General features: G+C 40.5%; 1 protein-coding gene across 3 annotated transcripts; it reads right to left on the bottom strand.

Moving 5' to 3' along the window:
• Positions 1–323: 323 nt before the first annotated feature.
• Positions 324–16,154, bottom strand: VDAC3 (voltage dependent anion channel 3). 3 transcript variants are annotated; one of them, XM_080928493.1, is made up of 9 exons: positions 16,065–16,154; positions 11,616–11,684; positions 10,278–10,327; positions 6,609–6,761; positions 5,050–5,102; positions 3,442–3,669; positions 2,138–2,288; positions 1,296–1,353; positions 324–933 (listed from the first exon to the last, which is right to left on the bottom strand). In XM_080928493.1, exons 2-9 carry the CDS (start codon positions 11,680–11,682, stop codon positions 842–844), a joined length of 852 nt encoding a protein of 283 aa, XP_080784619.1. In that variant the 5' UTR covers positions 11,683–11,684; positions 16,065–16,154; the 3' UTR covers positions 324–841. The 3 variants fall into 3 exon arrangements, with proteins under 3 accessions (XP_080784619.1, XP_080784620.1, XP_080784618.1); XM_080928494.1 differs by lacking the exon at positions 16,065–16,154 and adding an exon at positions 15,743–15,988; XM_080928492.1 differs by lacking the exons at positions 10,278–10,327; positions 11,616–11,684; positions 16,065–16,154 and adding an exon at positions 8,658–8,693.
• Positions 16,155–17,089: the final 935 nt, after the last annotated feature.

Here is a 17,089-nt window from a genome sequence, read left to right as displayed (position 1 = left end):
GGTTCTTTTTATAGATGATGTCTATAAGCCCTGGGAATATTAAGTCTACCCATATCTTTTCTGACTATAACTCCATCTTCAGCTGTATTATCACACCCAGTACTCAAACAAACAAGCATTGTTGACGCCCTGGAGACATCCTCTTCCCACCACAGCCTCCCTTCCATTTCTCCTCTGACCATCTCCTCCCCCACAATACCCTCAGCAGCTCCAGGACACTGCAACATGATACAAGAAGCTGGTTCCTCAAGAGCTGGGCTTCTGCACAGCAGAAACCACCACTTCATCCTTCGAGGAGTAGAGTGAGAATCAGAAGTCAAAGGGAGGGTTAAAGCACATTTATTTTAGACACACTGCTTTAGAAATAACTCCACTTTTGAAAACAAACCAATCACTACTAATAAATCAGATAAACAATCATGTTCCAAATGTGATGGGTTTATTTTACTCTGATGCAAAACCAAAGATCTCACTAGAGCAGAGATGATATAACAAAAGGTGACGTTAAGTGGAGTGGGACATGCAGGCTGCGATGTACAAACTGGGGAGGCAGGTCACTTCCTTTAACACGACACTACGTCGTTGCTGAGGAACATATTAAATTAACTCTGCAGAACTCAACTGAAATACGGCACAAACATGACAATGTCCAGGCATGCCTTCAAGGACCTCCCACCGGATGGATCTGTAATCTCTAGACTTCAGCGTGGGAAGAATTACAATTCTTTGGAAGAATAAAAAGTTCACACTTTTGAAATTTCACAGAATTTTAAGGCCAAAACATAGTGGGTTCATTTCTCTTCATTTCCAGGGATAATTGATAACTTTACTCAAAACTACATTAAGCTTCCAGTTCAAATCCCAATCCGACCTTATGGCCTCCTGCATTGAAGTTCTTCCCATCTATTAAAGCTGACAGGGTCAGTTTGACTCCTAAGGAGAAGAAGACACCATCATTACTTGTAGCCAGTATTACACTCAGACCTAAATTGTGGAGAAACAACTGATCCAAGTGAACAGCATGGAGCACAGTAGGCACAAGCTGTACTGCATTAGCACAGCTGTCTGGCGGACTGATGCATGAGGAGGTAAAGCTACTTGGAGTTGAATATTAAGAATAATGAGGGATGAGCCAAATTCAAGAGCTAGTGATTAATCATAGTGCTAAACTACTTAGAACTTTCCATTAGTTAGAGATCATAGTTAGAAACTTACAACAAAGCTCCTACAGGGAGCCTGAGTCAGCACATACTATTTTAGTCCTGACTCTCCACTAACGAATTCCTTTTACTCACCTGGTCGGAGGGTCTGTGTATAACCCAGTCCAATTAGACTGGCATTGTTTACTTTGGCCTAAGATTAAGAGAAGAAGCAGTTAGAAAATACCTTCATAACATGCCAGCTCAATGTAAAAACTACTTCATGCACAATGTACACTGGGCAAGTTTAGAACTATTAACACTGAAAAAACAAAAAGATCAAGAGGACTGATGGGAATTGTGGGTAATAAAAATGTATGCTTTAAAGTTCGTGGACAGATTTTAAGCACACTGTGTTACCAAACATCCCTATGTACTGGATTTCTTGTTTCAAGACAAAGACTATATCACAATCCTGACTATCCTGGAACCCACTATGTACCAGTCTCTGCCTCCTAAGCGCCAAGATTAAAGGCACGCAGCACCCTGCCTGCCCTACAACACTTTCCTTAAGATGCCAGTTTACAACATCTGACGATGATGAAGCAATTAGTTTATGACAACATGAACTCAGAGGTCATAAGCCAGATCTAGATTCCTATTTTGACACTGCTGCTTACTATGACCCTGTCGCCTTTCATCACACTGAACAGTTATGAGACTTACATGGGATAATACATGTAAAGCCTTACAGCTAAGAGCTAAATTTCTGCTAGTGTTAATTTAAGTAACTACTAGTAGTAAAAATAGTAATCTACTCCCATGAATTTACACATAAGAATATACTGAGGTCAAGGCCACACAAGAGCTGAGATCAGGACTGAATCTCCTGCCTCAGACATAATGAGTGAAGTCATGAAGTTAATAAAGAGCATGCAGACTGTCAGGGAACTACAGCATCCATTTCCAACCAGGCCCCAGTCCAGGCGCATCCTTACAGATAGAGAAGTCCTACAGTCCAGCTTGTATTTAGCAGCAATGCCAAAACGAGTGTTGTTGCTGCCAGCTGTCCACGCCAAGTTTATTGACGTCTCGATCTTCTCGTTAACTTTCTGGTAGATAGAGCCTCCAAATTCAGTGCCATCATTCCTGTTTCCACAGAATAAACATAAAGACTGAATCACTTACTGCTAAGACATGGAAACATCAATTTTGCAACTATGGAGTCTGGCAAACTTCTAGTACAAATGACTATTACACAAGACAAAACCAACCTACAAAATATTTAAGAGCCTAGCTAAGGCACAGCCGCTCCTGATTGATTTCCTTGGCTCTTTGACATAATATAAAAATTTTAAGACAGAATTCAACTCTGATCAAAGGCAAACACCTTAGGTAAATATGTAATCTATGGGTATCTGTCATATAATTTAGGAACTATAAGTCTCTCTTTCATAGGATCTAGGTCCATAAACACTTTGGAAAGAGAGATAAAATAGAGGAATAAAGACAATACTAACTAGTTTTACTTACTATACTCCCAGAGTGAGAAAACACTTTACAATACACTGCTCCAGGAATAAACCCATGGCTCTTTGAAGCATGCCACGGCTTTCTAACAAAAGTGTTTGAAGACCACTTTCTATATTAAAAGTATTGAGGTATTAGAATACCTCAGAAACACACAGCTCACTCCTGCCTATAATCTCAGCACTGGAAGGTATGGGCCAAAGAATCAGGAGTTCAAGGTCAGTCACGGCTAACATGAGTTTGAGGCCACCCTGATCTACCTGAGATCCTGTCTTAAAACACCAAAAGCTAATTATACTGTAAATACAAGTTGAGGCTGACTCAGCCAACACGGAATGAAATCCAGGATTACTTTGAGATCCCTATTATTTATGGATGCAGCAGAGGTAGTAACTATAAAAATCTCCACACACAATTTCCAGAGTAGTTGTGTTTGCTCAAATTATGGTGATTGTTCTTACTGTTCCAAACATCTGCTTCTAGATACAGTCACAAGTAAGTGAAGTGCATACATGCTCTGTGCCATCTCCACTCAGGGATTTTACAGATGTTAAAACATCCTAGAGTTTTGGGTGAGGGCTGACAGCAGAAACTAACAGCAGCGCAGCACAATGCACTCGGGGTAACCTTCTGACAAGGCAGCGCTGAGGAGACCGTGCAGCAGGACTGGCACCTATCGAGCAGTGCCACCATGGCTTTCAGCCTCTCAGCATCAACAACCCCCACCTTCCAGGGGAATCACACCGGCACTAAGGACAGAATGGACACTCACACATGAGTATGCAGTTGGAAGTCTGCAGCCTTGTAACCAAGAGCAAAATTATTCTGAGACAGTTTGGATTTGGCTGTGTCAAAACTCATCTGATAACCAGCAAGCCAACCTTCAAAGGCCAACACAGCCCAGCCATAGACGGTCGGTCCAGAAAAATCTATATCCACATTACTGCCGAGACTAAAACAATCCCGTTTATACGAGGCCTTTAATTTCCCACTCTTCTTTCTGTAAAAACAAACAAGATGATGAGAACCATGAGTTCACATTTCCAGTGAGGTGTAAAGTAAACCCTTCCCAATGTAGATGACATGATATATGGTTAAAATGCTACAGTGACTTAGCTGTACACATACAATGCTAGGATTCATCTATGTCAGTGGGGCCTGAGGTACACTTTAATCCCAGCACCTTAACCACAAGAGGTAGAGTCAGGTGGATCTCTGTGAGTTCCAGGAGAGCCCAGGGCTACACAAAAAAACTCTGCTAAACAAACAAACAACACCTCACACACACACTAAAAGAAATGCATATGTCACTATATAAAATAATAAAGCATTTTATGATTAATTTTAAAGGCATGAATACATCATAGATACTGTTAAAGTCAGATAGAAAAGTAGTTTAATGTTCTGTTGCACAGCAGAGTCACTACACATAAAGTACTATATATTTCCAAAACAATGCAAGGATTTTAAATTTGCTTTTAATTGAAAGATATGATAAATATTTGAGGAGATAGATTTGCTTAGCTTACTTGATTACACAATATAACATATTTCAAATACTATATATTATACCACAGATATAAACATTTTTGTCAAAAAATACAAAGTCCATAAGTAGTAAGATATTTAAGTGCCAAATTAATAATCTGAAAATGTATACATAGACACATGAGAAATAAATTATCTTCAAGTATTTTCAAGTACTAAAATATAACATCAAAACACATACTAACCTATTAGTAGAAATACACAATTTTGTTGTTTGTTTTAGACAAGTTCTCACTGTGTAGCCCTGGCTAGCCTGGAGCTAGAGAGATCTGCCTGCCTGTCTTCATAATGCTGGTGTTAAAGGCATGCACCAACACACTGGCCAAAATATATTTCTGATAGCAATGCTGAATATTCAGAATTAGTTTGCCTTACAAATTTATTCTAAAAATAATTAAGGCATGTGACAGGAAGAACAGACCCATTGTTACATCTAAAAACAAATTTCTCTCGGCATTTATCTAGTGCCTCCACCTTCAGACAACAGAGAACCAAGTTAAATGGACAGAAATTAAACAATGGCAGACACACTAAGCCTGGGGTACTCCCAAGGCTCAGAAACTAAGATGGAAACAGAACACATCCTGGTCCCTTACAATCTTAGATTGCACTCTTGCCAGACTCGTCCATCTACACAATACAGATGACTAGGGTCTCAGACCCTTCTGATTCCTAACCTACATGGATGTGCCTGTTTTAATTTTCTGTTTACTGTGAATGTCATGCTGCCTTAAGGAAATCTTCCTTTAAAGACACACAAGTATTCTAGTATTGCTGAACAACCTCCCCATCTCTCCCTGCCCCCACAGAAAAGAATGGGTTTGATAATTACCCTGTGTTTGGTACAAATATGGTATCAATAGTCAGTTTCAACCCTTCAGCCAACTGTAAAACAAAAAAAAAAAAATTGTCAATTAACAATTAATTTTCAACTCTTTAACTCAAAAAAACCAATGCTAAGGCTTCTTCCCACTTCCTCTTTAATAATAAAATCATTAAAGCAATCCAGATAATAAATTATATAATGAATTTCCTCCCCCATCTTTCCTTTTTTCCAAGATTGTATTTTTCTGTGTAGCCCTGGCTGTCTTAGAACTCCTTCTGTAAGTCAGGTTAGCCTTAAACTCACATCTACCTGCCCCTAACACTGCAGATCCCACCCCAGTGCTAGAATTAGAGGCCCACACCACCAGTACCAGCTTCTACCTCCCACTTTTTTTCATCCCCTTAGCTCCCCTCCCCTCAAACCCAGCCCTCCTCATAGTTCTCTCATCAAAATATAAATCAAGCTGCCTATGGTGGCATGTCCCTATAGTCCAAGCTACTCAGGAAGCTGAGGCAGAAAACCTGAAGCCCAGAAGTTTGCAGCCAGCCTGGGTGACATAATGAGAACTTACCTCAACACTTTTAAAATGTTACAATGTAACAAGTCAGATCCTAATACATTAAATAACCAAAATTACTGATGAAAATTAGCTGTTCCAATGTAACAAAATAATCCTGTTTTCTTTGAAATGATTGTAAGATACACTGACATTAACAAAGCCACTCCTTTAGCTGTACCACTCCATATGTGCTAATTCAGATGCACCTTCAAGACTCAGATGGCCACAGTGGCACACTCTTGTAATTCCTGCACTTGGAAGGTACAGGCAGGAAAATCAGGAGTTCGAGGTCAAATTCAAAGAAAGTTTGAGGCTCACCTGGACTACAAGATATCCATTCCCCAAAAGAAAAATACAGTACTCTGAACACAGTATTTGACAAAAATCAGCTGATCAACTTTCTCCTTGAAAACATTAAAAAATGTAGAAACATTTCTGTACAGCTAATTTTGCAAAGATTACAAAAGTAATCTAAATTAAGATTCTGTTCTACTCAGAAGAGCAACTGTGTAATACAATTAACTAATCAGAACAAAGATACAGTGTGGTTTCCTAGAAAAATTAAGACAGACCAAGAAAGTAAATAAAAAGGCTACACACAAAAAAAAAAAAAAAAAAAAAATATATATATATATATATATATATATATATGGTAGAAGACAGTTTAAAATCCCACTCAGATTATATTTGGTATTTGTTCAATTTTTTAACAATTATTTTTATTATTTTTACTGTGTATTCATGCATACTTGCGCAGAAGGACATACGTGTGGGTGCAGGCACTGGTGAGGGAAGGAGGTATTAGACTCCCCTGGAGCTGGAGTTATGGGCAGCTGTGAGCACCTGACAAACAAGGCACTGAGAGTTGAACTCAGGTCCTCTGTAAGAGCAGAGTTTGCTCTTAACAACTCAGCCATCTCTCCAGTGCTAGTTACTATTTCTTTAATGACATTATGTGACATCAAAGTTATTAAACCTACAAATAACTTCTAGTGCTTTTTCTTACCTTATTCTCCCAAGAGATTTCTGTCCCAAGAGTGTTGTCTGTGTTCCACTTTTGGGTGAAGGTGAGCCCATAGTTACAGATCTTATACTTGGTCTCTAGGTTGCCTGACGCTTTCCCTGTATCAGTATAAGCATGACCTGAAGTAGAAAATTCCTGGTAAACAAGGAAAATAATTATTTTCAAACAATTTCACCAAACGTAAACCATTCATTTCAGACAAGTTTTAATGCATCAGAAACAATACAATTTACTTTTTACAACAACCCTATCCTTCAACAGCATACCTCTGCTTTCTGTCTCTACCCAGGTTTAGAACTTTCCATTACTCCTCCCTCCTTATTGACATATCCTTTTCAATTAGCATACTAAATTATTAACTTTAAAAGAAAAATATCTCTCATGGAAATAAGTTTCACGTTCATGGCCTAAGATGACTATCAACTCTAATACTTGTCACACAGTAAATTTAGAGGTGATTAAAACCTAAATACTGGCTTCCACTTCCTTTATAGTCAACAGTTCAGTACTTTGTCACCAAGGGTAGAAGTGTGTGTGCGGGAGGAGGGTGAGGGTGAAGGTGGGAGGAAGGGTACCGGTGAGGTGCTGAGGATGGAACCCAAGGCCATGCCCACATCTCAATCACTGAGCTATAGCATCAGCCTACTGCTTTAGTTATGATTTACTTAGTTTTATGTGTCTATATGAATGTCTGTATATATGTATGCACACTGTGGGTTTACCTGGTGCCCATAAAGACCAGAACGGGAATTGGACCCAGTAGAGTAGACTTACCAGCAGTTGTGAACTGTATGTGGGTGCTACGAACCAAATATGTATGGGTCCTCTGCAAGTATAGCAAATACTTTCGATTGCTGAGCCATCTCTCAGCCCCAACTACTGTTTTTAAAAATGTATTTTTACAGGCGTGTGAAGTAAGTTAATGGTAAATGCTTGCCTAGCATGCTCAAGGACCTGGGTTCCATCCTAGCACTAGAAAAGACATTGTGAAAAAAGAACACTTAACATAGACAAGATCCTTTTCAATTATATACTGACATAGCATTAAAGTAAATTTATGGTGTTGTCAAACAGGAATGTTTCAACCACAAAACTATCTGTAAAACTTTCACATTTTCAAACATCAAAATTATCTACCAGTTTTCACAATAAAACAAAATTTTAAATTCTCCATTTTCCCCATCTGACCTACCCTCTAAAGTATCAAATAATCATTATGAAAGCTGTAAATGTATCTTCCCCCAACTTCAATGTCCTTCCCATCCTATGACAATATGCAATTAGAAAAAGATCTTCTAGGGGAAGCAAACAGTCGATACTTGACACTGACAATCTGTGACTGCCCTGTTCTAAAGGAACACTGTGAAATCTGGCCAGCAACAATGAAAACTACCCTTCCTAAGCAGTTCCATCTGACTGCAACATGAACCCTCCCTTCAGCCCTAACTGAAGTTCGACACAGATGAAACTGGAAAGCTATGATCTGTTTATTAACACCACACAAAAAGCTTCCAAAATGAAAATCGTGCTTAGGGCAAGGCATTAGAAAAATGATATAGCATAAGCCCTGTTTAACAGCTCAGGTCAATCCTTAATGTGAAAACAGTTTGCTTTTAATGATGAGTCTAACTATCTAACACTGTAGGTTTTATATTTGCTTTCCAAAAATGACAAATGCAGCAAATGTAACTATTTTGGTGTTATTCCATGTCTTCCTTCTGTCTCTTAAGTCTGATGCTTTTATCAAGAATCTAAAGCACCACACAAATTCAAAGAGAAGCTGCCACTGTTCTAAGCTGAAGTGCAGACATCACCTCAATTGGGTCCAATCTGACAAGTAAGTAAAGTAAGTATAATATCCATTTACAACATGAAAGTGCATCTTCAGCTATGCGTTTAATGTTTGTAAGCAACATAGACAAAATCACTGCAAAACATAAAAAATGTACATCAAAAGACAAAATTAATCCTGAGTTAATGCAGAGACAAAAGCAGCCACAGAACAAGCACACAGGAAGGCTTTTTCCTCACCATCTGAATCCACACCAGCATCACAGCAGCATGGAAGGGAGAGAGAAAGGTACAGTTGACTTTTCCAACACAGCTACTGTAGTTGTGAAAACTGTAAAGTGTGTACAGTTTTCCTGTTTCAACAGAACCATATATAAAAAGACGGCAGGCCATACATATACTCATTTACGATGGAGAAACCCAGGGAAAGAGTGCCCAAGACAAACCAAAGCTGTGCAGAGTACAGTGCAAAGTGTCATACAAAATGCACACACCTTTCACTCTTTAATTAAACAACTATATTCATGAATAAAACGTATATGGGCCTGAATAAAGATGTAGCCTGTAAAAATAAATCAGAGAATACAGTAAATTAAAAGTTCTCCTGGGTGAGAGTCAATGTTATAGGGCTTATCTAGCATGCACAAGGCCCTGGGTATCCAGACCACAAAAATGGGGGAAAAAAAAAAAAAAAAAAGGAAAAAGAAAAAAAAGGAGAAAGAAAAAAGAAAGAAAAGAGAAGGAAAAAAGTTATCCCACCAGGCCTAGTGATACAGGCCTACCATCCCAGTTACTTGGAAGGTTGAGGCAGGAGCACAGACGGATCAAGCCTATCTGGGATACAGGGTAGGTTCAAGGAAAACACTGACAACTTAGGAAGACCTTGTCTCAAATGTAAGAAACAGGGCTGGGGGCTAGGGATGTAATTCATTGGTAGAGTACCTCCTTGCATGCATGAGGTCCTAGGTTCAATATGCAGTATCAGAAGAAAAAGTTAATCTATTTGCTGAGATTTACTGAATGTCTACCTAATGTTTTGAAAAATGTCAACATCTTAACTTCTAGTAAAAACAACTGGAAGAGAATCAGTTAAAAAACATAAAGCCGAGTCTGGAGGTAGTGCAAACATTTAATCCCAGCACTCAGGAGGCAAAGGTAGGAAATCTCTGTGAGTTAAAGGCCAGACTGGTCTATAGAGCAAATTCCAGGACAACCAGGGAAAACACAGAAAAACCTCAAAAGCCTCAAAAAAAAAATAAAAATAAAAAAATTAGCCACATAAAAATGAGGTCTTCCAAAGGAATAGGGTTTGATTCCCAGCAATCACAAGATGACTCACAACTATAAGTGGTCTGAAATCCTTTTTTGGCTTTCTTGGACACCAAATACACACAAGATACGCAGACATATATCTAGGCAAAATTCCCATACACATAAATTAATTCACTTTTAAAAATATAATCTTGTATATATAAAAATAAATTATATGTCTATATTTTGTATAAGACAGATTAAAATTAATTTTTAAAAACAGCAATAAAACTTGTATAAACCATTATACTGGAAGTGAAGGTTTCAGTATTCATATACATTTGTTTCTATTCATACGACAGGAGTCAGACATACATTCAGTACCATCTCAGAGGCAGATGCCTCACACTCTTAGGAAGACAAAGAATCCAACTACCAGACCCAACCTAGCTGTCTCCTGGCTTGACAGCCCTATGAGTCAGAGAAGGGCACTGCTATAGGGCTGGCAGTGGTCTCAAGAACTGTTTTATACAACAGGAGACAATTATTTTAAAACCAGTTCCCTTAACTTAACATGCTTTACCTATTAAAAATATGTTAGATACTCACCACTCCACTACAAGACTTGGTTTTCAGATCTATTTTGACCATGCCAAACCCTAGAAACATTCAAAAACAAAGTAATATGCAAAATTTAACTTTTGTTCCAGGTTTTTTCAACTTAAAAAAATAATAAAAGTAATACATTACACATCCCATATTAAAAACACATGGTTTTCTCATCAGACAAAAATTGGAAAAAAAAAAAAAACTGAATTATGTGGGGCTGGAGAGATAGCTCAGTGGTTAAGAGCACTGATTGCTTTTCCAGAGGTCCTGAGTTCAGTTCCCAGCAACCACATGGTGGCTCACAACCATCTGTAATGGGATCTGATGCCCTCTTCTGGTGTGTCTGAAGACTGCAACAGTATACTCATATATGTAAAGTAAATAACTAAATAAATAAATATAAAAAGACCGTGTCTTTAAAAAAAAAAAAAAGAAATTGGATTATGACAAAAGAACTATAATTCTAAATGCCCTAAAAATGAATAAACTCATACTTCTAAAGTGTAAAAAAGAAAGAAAAAAAATGCACTATCCTAAAATCTAAAATTACTCAAATATCTCTATGTTGTGTGTATATATGTATGTGTATATGTACATTTGTGTATGTGTACATGTATATAAGGTAAAAATATAATGAACATTAGTAGTAAGGAAAAAAGTATACAGCACAGAAAAATTAAAAACTTAAAATTTTAAAACCCAGACCATGTTCTAATTCTAATAAAGATAATATATTGTTACCAGAAAAATAAAAATATGACATCTCTACTTCCATTAAAAATTAGTATATTAAAAAGCACTATATGGGCTGGAAATGGTAGCACACACCTTTAATCCCAGCACTCAAAAGGCAGAAGCAAATGGATCTCTGTGTATTTTAGGCCAGCCTAGTCTACATAGCAAGTTCAGGTCAGCCAAGGCTACATAGTAAGACCCTGTTTCAAGAAAGGGGGGGAAAAACTTTATACAGAGAGGAGATATGCACTTTAATCATAACCAGAACTAGTGAAACGAGGCATTAATATTGTATGTGGATGCTACTTCATATTACAGATAATATTAGACATGTCTATGTATGTGTAATGTATAACTGCTCTCAATGTATGTGAAGGAGCCTAAGGAATGAAATAGGGAGGCTATTAACAACCCTTACACTTGTGATGTAAACTAATGCTCACTTTCCCTTACTTACTAACAGAATGTATCTTATACATTTCACCATCTGAGCTATTCCCCAGCCTACAAAGCAAATCTTTTAAGGATCTGTAAAACCATGCAGCTAAACCTCAGAATTTATCACAAACCCTGGCTTGCATAAAACTTGCATTGCATACTTACCATACCCTTTGTTAAAGACATCCTTGGCAGCCTTTCCTAGGTCGCAGTAAGTTGGTGTGTTACACATGTCTTGAAATGAAAACAAAGATCAACCATTTAGTATGTTCACTCCTAACTCTTCCAGTCTTTCATCCTGAGGAAATGCTTCCCTTGGCAGTACTAACACTAATACCCTAATGCAGTCAACATTCAAAGACGGAATTCTTTTCCTAAAACTAGAAAATAAGAGTTTACTCTTGAGATCCAGACTTTATCATTTTAATTGCATTTCAAAGACAAGAATCTCACAGGCTTTGTTATGCTGCTTTGTTTTTTAATGTGTACGTGTGATAGGTGCACTTGTGTGCAGGCACATGTGCAACAGTCTTATTCCTCAGGTGCCATTGACATTTTTTGAGACAGGATCTTTCACTGAGCCAGCCACACAGATTCCCAAGGTCCCTCTCCCTGTCCACCCCTCTTCAAAGCTGGGGTCACATGACACACTGTTATGCTTGGCCTTTCCAAATGGGTTTTGAAGGTCAAACTCAGATCCTCGTGATTGTGTACTTTACCAACTGAGCTATTCCCTTGCCCACAAAGAGAAAATGTTATGGAACTGTAAAAACATGCAATTAAGTCCTCGGGGTTGAGCTGTGAGGATCTGGGTTCAATCCTAACACCACACCCACAGAATAAAAGTATACTGGTGCATGCCTATAATCTCCTTGCAGCTACTGAAGCAGAGTGGTAACAAGTTCAAGGCCAGGCTAGGCAATGTAGGGAAACTGTCTCCAGAAAGGGAGTAGAGGGGTTAAAGGCCTTCAGGGTTTCAATATTTTGCTACTCTGAAATTTAATTCCTAAAATAAGACCTGATGGTTCAATCCTCCAATCCTAGCTAAAGAGGCTGAAGCCAGAGAGAGGATCACAGGTGTAGGCCCATCCCAAACCACAGAATGAGCCTAGACCTGTGTAACTTAGTGTGAGACTAATTCAAAGACAAGAATAACAAATTAAAGAGAACTGGGAACATTGGTAATAGTAGAACATTTGCCTAGCACACAGAGGTCCCAGGTTCAATCCCTACAACGTAGCCATGCCAGAAAAGCTTCACTGGAACTAGAGAGAGTTCAACAGTTAAGAGCACTGGCTGTTCTTCCAAAGGGTGTTAACATGGCCTCTCAAATCTTTGACTCCAGTTCCAAGGGCCATAGTGACCTTTTCTGGCCTCTACAGGCACTACACACATGGCACATAAACATGCATTCGGGCAAAAAGCCCATATGCACAAAATTAGAAAAAATGTAAAAGTATAAATAAGATTTGAAAGCTTTGAAGCTGGGTGTGGTGGTACAGGCCTTAACTCTCAGCACTCAGGAGGCAGAGGAAGGGCAGCGTGAGGCCAGCCTGGTCTACATAGAGAGTTCCAGACCAATCAGAACAACTTAGTCAGACCCTGCCTCAAAACAAAATAAAAACAAAATAAAAGGCTTCACGAGACGAAATCAGGTGTCTCAACAGACTAGAGTCGGAGGACTTCAAATCCAAGATCAGTCTGGGTTCCAAGATCCTATCTCAAAATACAGACAAACAAACAAACAAACCCACCTATGAAAGCTGAAGTGGTGGCTGAGCAATTAAGAGCACGTATCAGGAAGCCCATAACCACCCTCTGCAAGGATCTGCACATAGTTTACACACATACAAATACAATATAATAAAGATATTTTTGAAACCCACTATTCAAGAATATAATCTTTCCTAAAGCCTTTCTTAAAATGCTATACTTTTACTATTAATAAGAATTAGAATAGAATCTATCTGCAATAACCTGCTTACCAAAAATAGGTGTGAACTTTGAAATTAAAACCTTTGAAAACCCAAGGTGCTTTGTATCTTGCCTACTCAATATTCACCCAACTTGTGTAGAAAGCCAGTAAGACCCTCCTCATACTGAATTCTCAGTGAATACAGCCTCCCTCATCCCTCTGTACAGCAGATCCCTGCAGTAATTTGTTGTCTTCCTTTTAAAGACTAAAAAGCGAAGTCTAACCAATCACTCAACTACCTCAAATAATTCCATTAGCAGGATTTTGTGACACCAGGAAATTCCAAAGTACCAGGCAGTTTCCAGGCATTCCCACCTGGGAGCCACATGCAGCCTAGGATACCTATGAGTGTGACTCACTACCTACTAAAAAGTAAACTTATTAAAACAGGAGATTTGAGGCTAGTGAGGTGGAGTTAAGGCACTAACTGCCAAGACTCATGACCCCGAGTTCTATCCCTTCGACACACACACAGAAAAGGAGAAAACCAACTCCCACGAGAGTTGTCCCCCGACACGAACGGCCAGAGGCATGCAGGCATCTAAACACATCAAACAAGCTAATTCTCTAATTTAGGGCTGATAAGATAGTGCTTATCACCAAACCTAACAGCCTGATTCTGATACCAGAACACACATAGTAGATAGAAGCAACTCTCCCAGGGCATGCTTTGACCATAACACACGGGCAGAAGCAAAAGCATGCACAAGTGCAAGTGTGCATGCACACCTACACACTAAATATATAAATGGATAACAATAATTAAAACATAGGGTGAACATGGTGAAATGTGACTTCAGCCCCAGTACTCAGCACAATTGGTAAGTCTGAAACAAGCCAGGGGTGCGACACAATGAGACCCTGCATCAAAAAAAAAAAAAAAAAAAAAAAAAAGGCTTGACTGCATAGTTCCTGCGCATGAGTAAGTAGAAGACAAAGTTGTTGAGCATAAATTATTTTTATTCAGTCCAACTCTTAATCTAATTCCTGTGAGGCTGGCTTCAAGGCCTAGCCCAGGCTAGTCTCAAACTTACTGTGGAGGCAAGTTTAACCCCTCAACATATGACAGTCCAGCCTCAGCTTCCAGGGAGCTGGGCTTATAGCCGTATACCACCATATTCAGCATGACTCATTTCCTAACTAGGAAGTCATTTAAAGTTTGTACCTGTCACACACACACACACACACACACACACACACACACACACACACATACACACACTATGATATAAAGTTAAGAGGAAGGAGCATACAAAAAAAAAATCACATATAAAGTCAGGGCAAAAGAGCTGGCTCAACTGGCAAAGTGTCTGTCATACAAGCATGAGGAACTGAGTATGAATCTCCAGGACCCACACAGCATTGGAGTAGGGACACAGCAGAGACAGGTGGATTCCTAGAGCTCTCAGTTCAGTGAGAAGACCTTTTCCCAAAAAATAAAAGAGAGGGCAATTATGGAAGATACCCAACAACCACTGGAGTCATACAGCATACATACACAACACACGTGCACACAAACATACATACACCACAAAACAAGTCCACACACACCCCAAAAAATGACGAAGAGAAAGGGGGATGGTGTATGGGTAAAGCACTTATTTTACATAGATAAGGCCGTGGGTTTTATCCGAGGCACCAAGCAAAAGGAAAAGTTAAAGAGTCAAGGCAAATGAGTGGTATTGATGTTCTACATCAGTCTACAATAAAATTCTGCTCTTACGTTACAGGGCTTGGAGTCCACTAACAGGGCAATTTTACAATCTCAACAGTAATGTAAATCTTTCGCCATCACTCTGGGAGGGAGGTATAGAAATGAAGGTCTTATGTATTCAGACAGAAACGTTTATACAGTTTATATTTAAACGTTTATACAGTTTTCATTCTGATCGGGGAGAAAACACTCCAAAGTGATCGAAATGTACAAGTACTAATTACAAGCTTTTAGCGTTTTGATTTACTGTTTCTCAAAATGATCACTTTGCAAAAGTCAAGTGGCTAACTGAAGTCGTTTACGCCCAAACTGTCCTTTATTCGGGCCCATGATTCTGATGGGAAATGCACTGCTGGTATGATCAAGCAAAAAAAAAAATCGAGAAAACACAGGCCCCATGTTACTCCAGAGTAAAGCTACAACCTCACAATTCTATTAGCACTACAAAACAGATATGCACCATGCCCCAAGGCTGCATTAGATCCAGAGAGGAAAACAAAAGGCACTGACTAGGTAATGCAGCTTCTCTTTTGTTCCTTGTTTCTGCTTTTTAGGATGCATGAAGAGCATCCTCCCTTCAGCTGACGGGAGTGCAAGACACACCTGACAGGTGCTGGACGCGTCAGAGAGGGAGGTGAGGGCAGGGTCGGGTGTAGGATTGGGGTTCCAGGACTCGTCCTCTCTAGAAACCGCCCTCCTTCCAGCCTGGCCCCAGGCAGACCGCCAGTGCGCACGCCGGGCGCGGCGGAAGGTCGCGGCCCAGGGCGGCGACTCCCGCCCTCAGGCGACCAGCAGGGTTCGGGCAGCGAAGTCTCCCCGCCTCGCCTCGCCCTGGGCCGGCGCCCCTCAGCTCCTCCTCCGCGGCCAAGGCTCGTCAAGCCCGCCGGCCCTCCGCCCACCCGGCCCGTGGCAGCGGCCGCCTCACCTACAACCCGAGGGTGGGCCCGTCCCGCTCCACCAAGGCAACGCTGAAGGTCTTCTCGAACCAACGCCGTCTGCGCCTGCGCGACCTCGCTCCCCGCCGCGCCTGCGCGCCCGTCGCCCCAGAGCGCGCGTGCGCGCGGCGCCGCGCCTCAGACTAGGCGCACAAGGGGCCGCGGCGGGCGCCTCCGCCAACTGTCCGGCTCCGCGTGCGCGTGCGCAGGAGGCGCCGCAGGCGGGTGGCCGGCGCGGGGTGTGGAAATGGCCGAAATGCCCCGAGGGCCTTCGCTGTGCGGGGAGGCGCCGTTCTCGCGAGAACGTGCCGAAGCCATGGCTACTGTTCTCTGAAGGGGCGCGGGCAAGGCGCCAGCAGAGAACCAGGGCGGGTTCTGAGGACGCGAGCTGCAAGCTAGAGTGTCGCTCCCAGGCCTTGCCACGCTCTGGTGGATGACTTGCAGATATTTATGGGAACCTCGTTCCAGGTCAAATATACTTTTAAAATAAAGGCGAGAGAACATAGGCCCTAGGGGTTAGGCGACTGCGGGATTCTAGAGCATGCAGGGAAATTCACAGAGAGGAAGGCGATAGAAAGAGCTCTTCTTAGAATCACTCCGCGGATTATTCACTCAAGTGGAAAGGACCTTCACAGCAAGAAAATCGCCTTAACTAAGCGACTAAAGCGAACGTCTGTCATGCACAGAAAGGGACGCAAGACAATATTCTTAAGAAACCATGTAATTTGTTGATGAGAAAGCAAACCCAAATTAAGGGACCTTCTGCAAGTCAAGCGCTCAATCTCTTCAATGTCATGAAAGATGAAGAAAAGGGTACCGGACAGCTCTAGGTTTAAGAAAAGCTTTAATGGTGAATTGTTTTTGTGACTCTTAAGTTGGACTGTGGATTAAATGAACCGGTTATTGAGGAACACAACCAAACAACTGAGGAGATTTGAGTAAACTACATTACTACACTAGTAGACTGCTACACTAGAACTACAGCAACGTAGAATCCGAGGGTAATGTGCCTTGG

This window comes from Micromys minutus, assembly GCF_963924665.1.
Source record: "Micromys minutus genome assembly, chromosome: 14".
NCBI lineage: Eukaryota > Metazoa > Chordata > Mammalia > Rodentia > Muridae > Micromys > Micromys minutus.
Note: the sequence above shows the minus strand (reverse complement) of the source record. Positions and strands in the feature narration are given on the sequence as shown.

What these genes read in the sequence shown, in the direction of transcription:
- VDAC3 (XM_080928493.1), bottom strand. Translation starts at nt 11,682, where the DNA reads ATGTGTAACACACCAACTTACTGCGACCTAGGAAAGGCTGCCAAGGAT. An exon ending in ACTGTAGGACTTCTCTATCT is followed by an intron (nt 1,354 to 2,137) that starts GTAAGGATGCGC and finishes TCTTAATCTTAG; the next exon opens with GCCAAAGTAAACAATGCCAG. An exon ending in TACACAGACCCTCCGACCAG is followed by an intron (nt 934 to 1,295) that starts GTGAGTAAAAGG and finishes TCTTCTCCTTAG; the next exon opens with GAGTCAAACTGACCCTGTCA.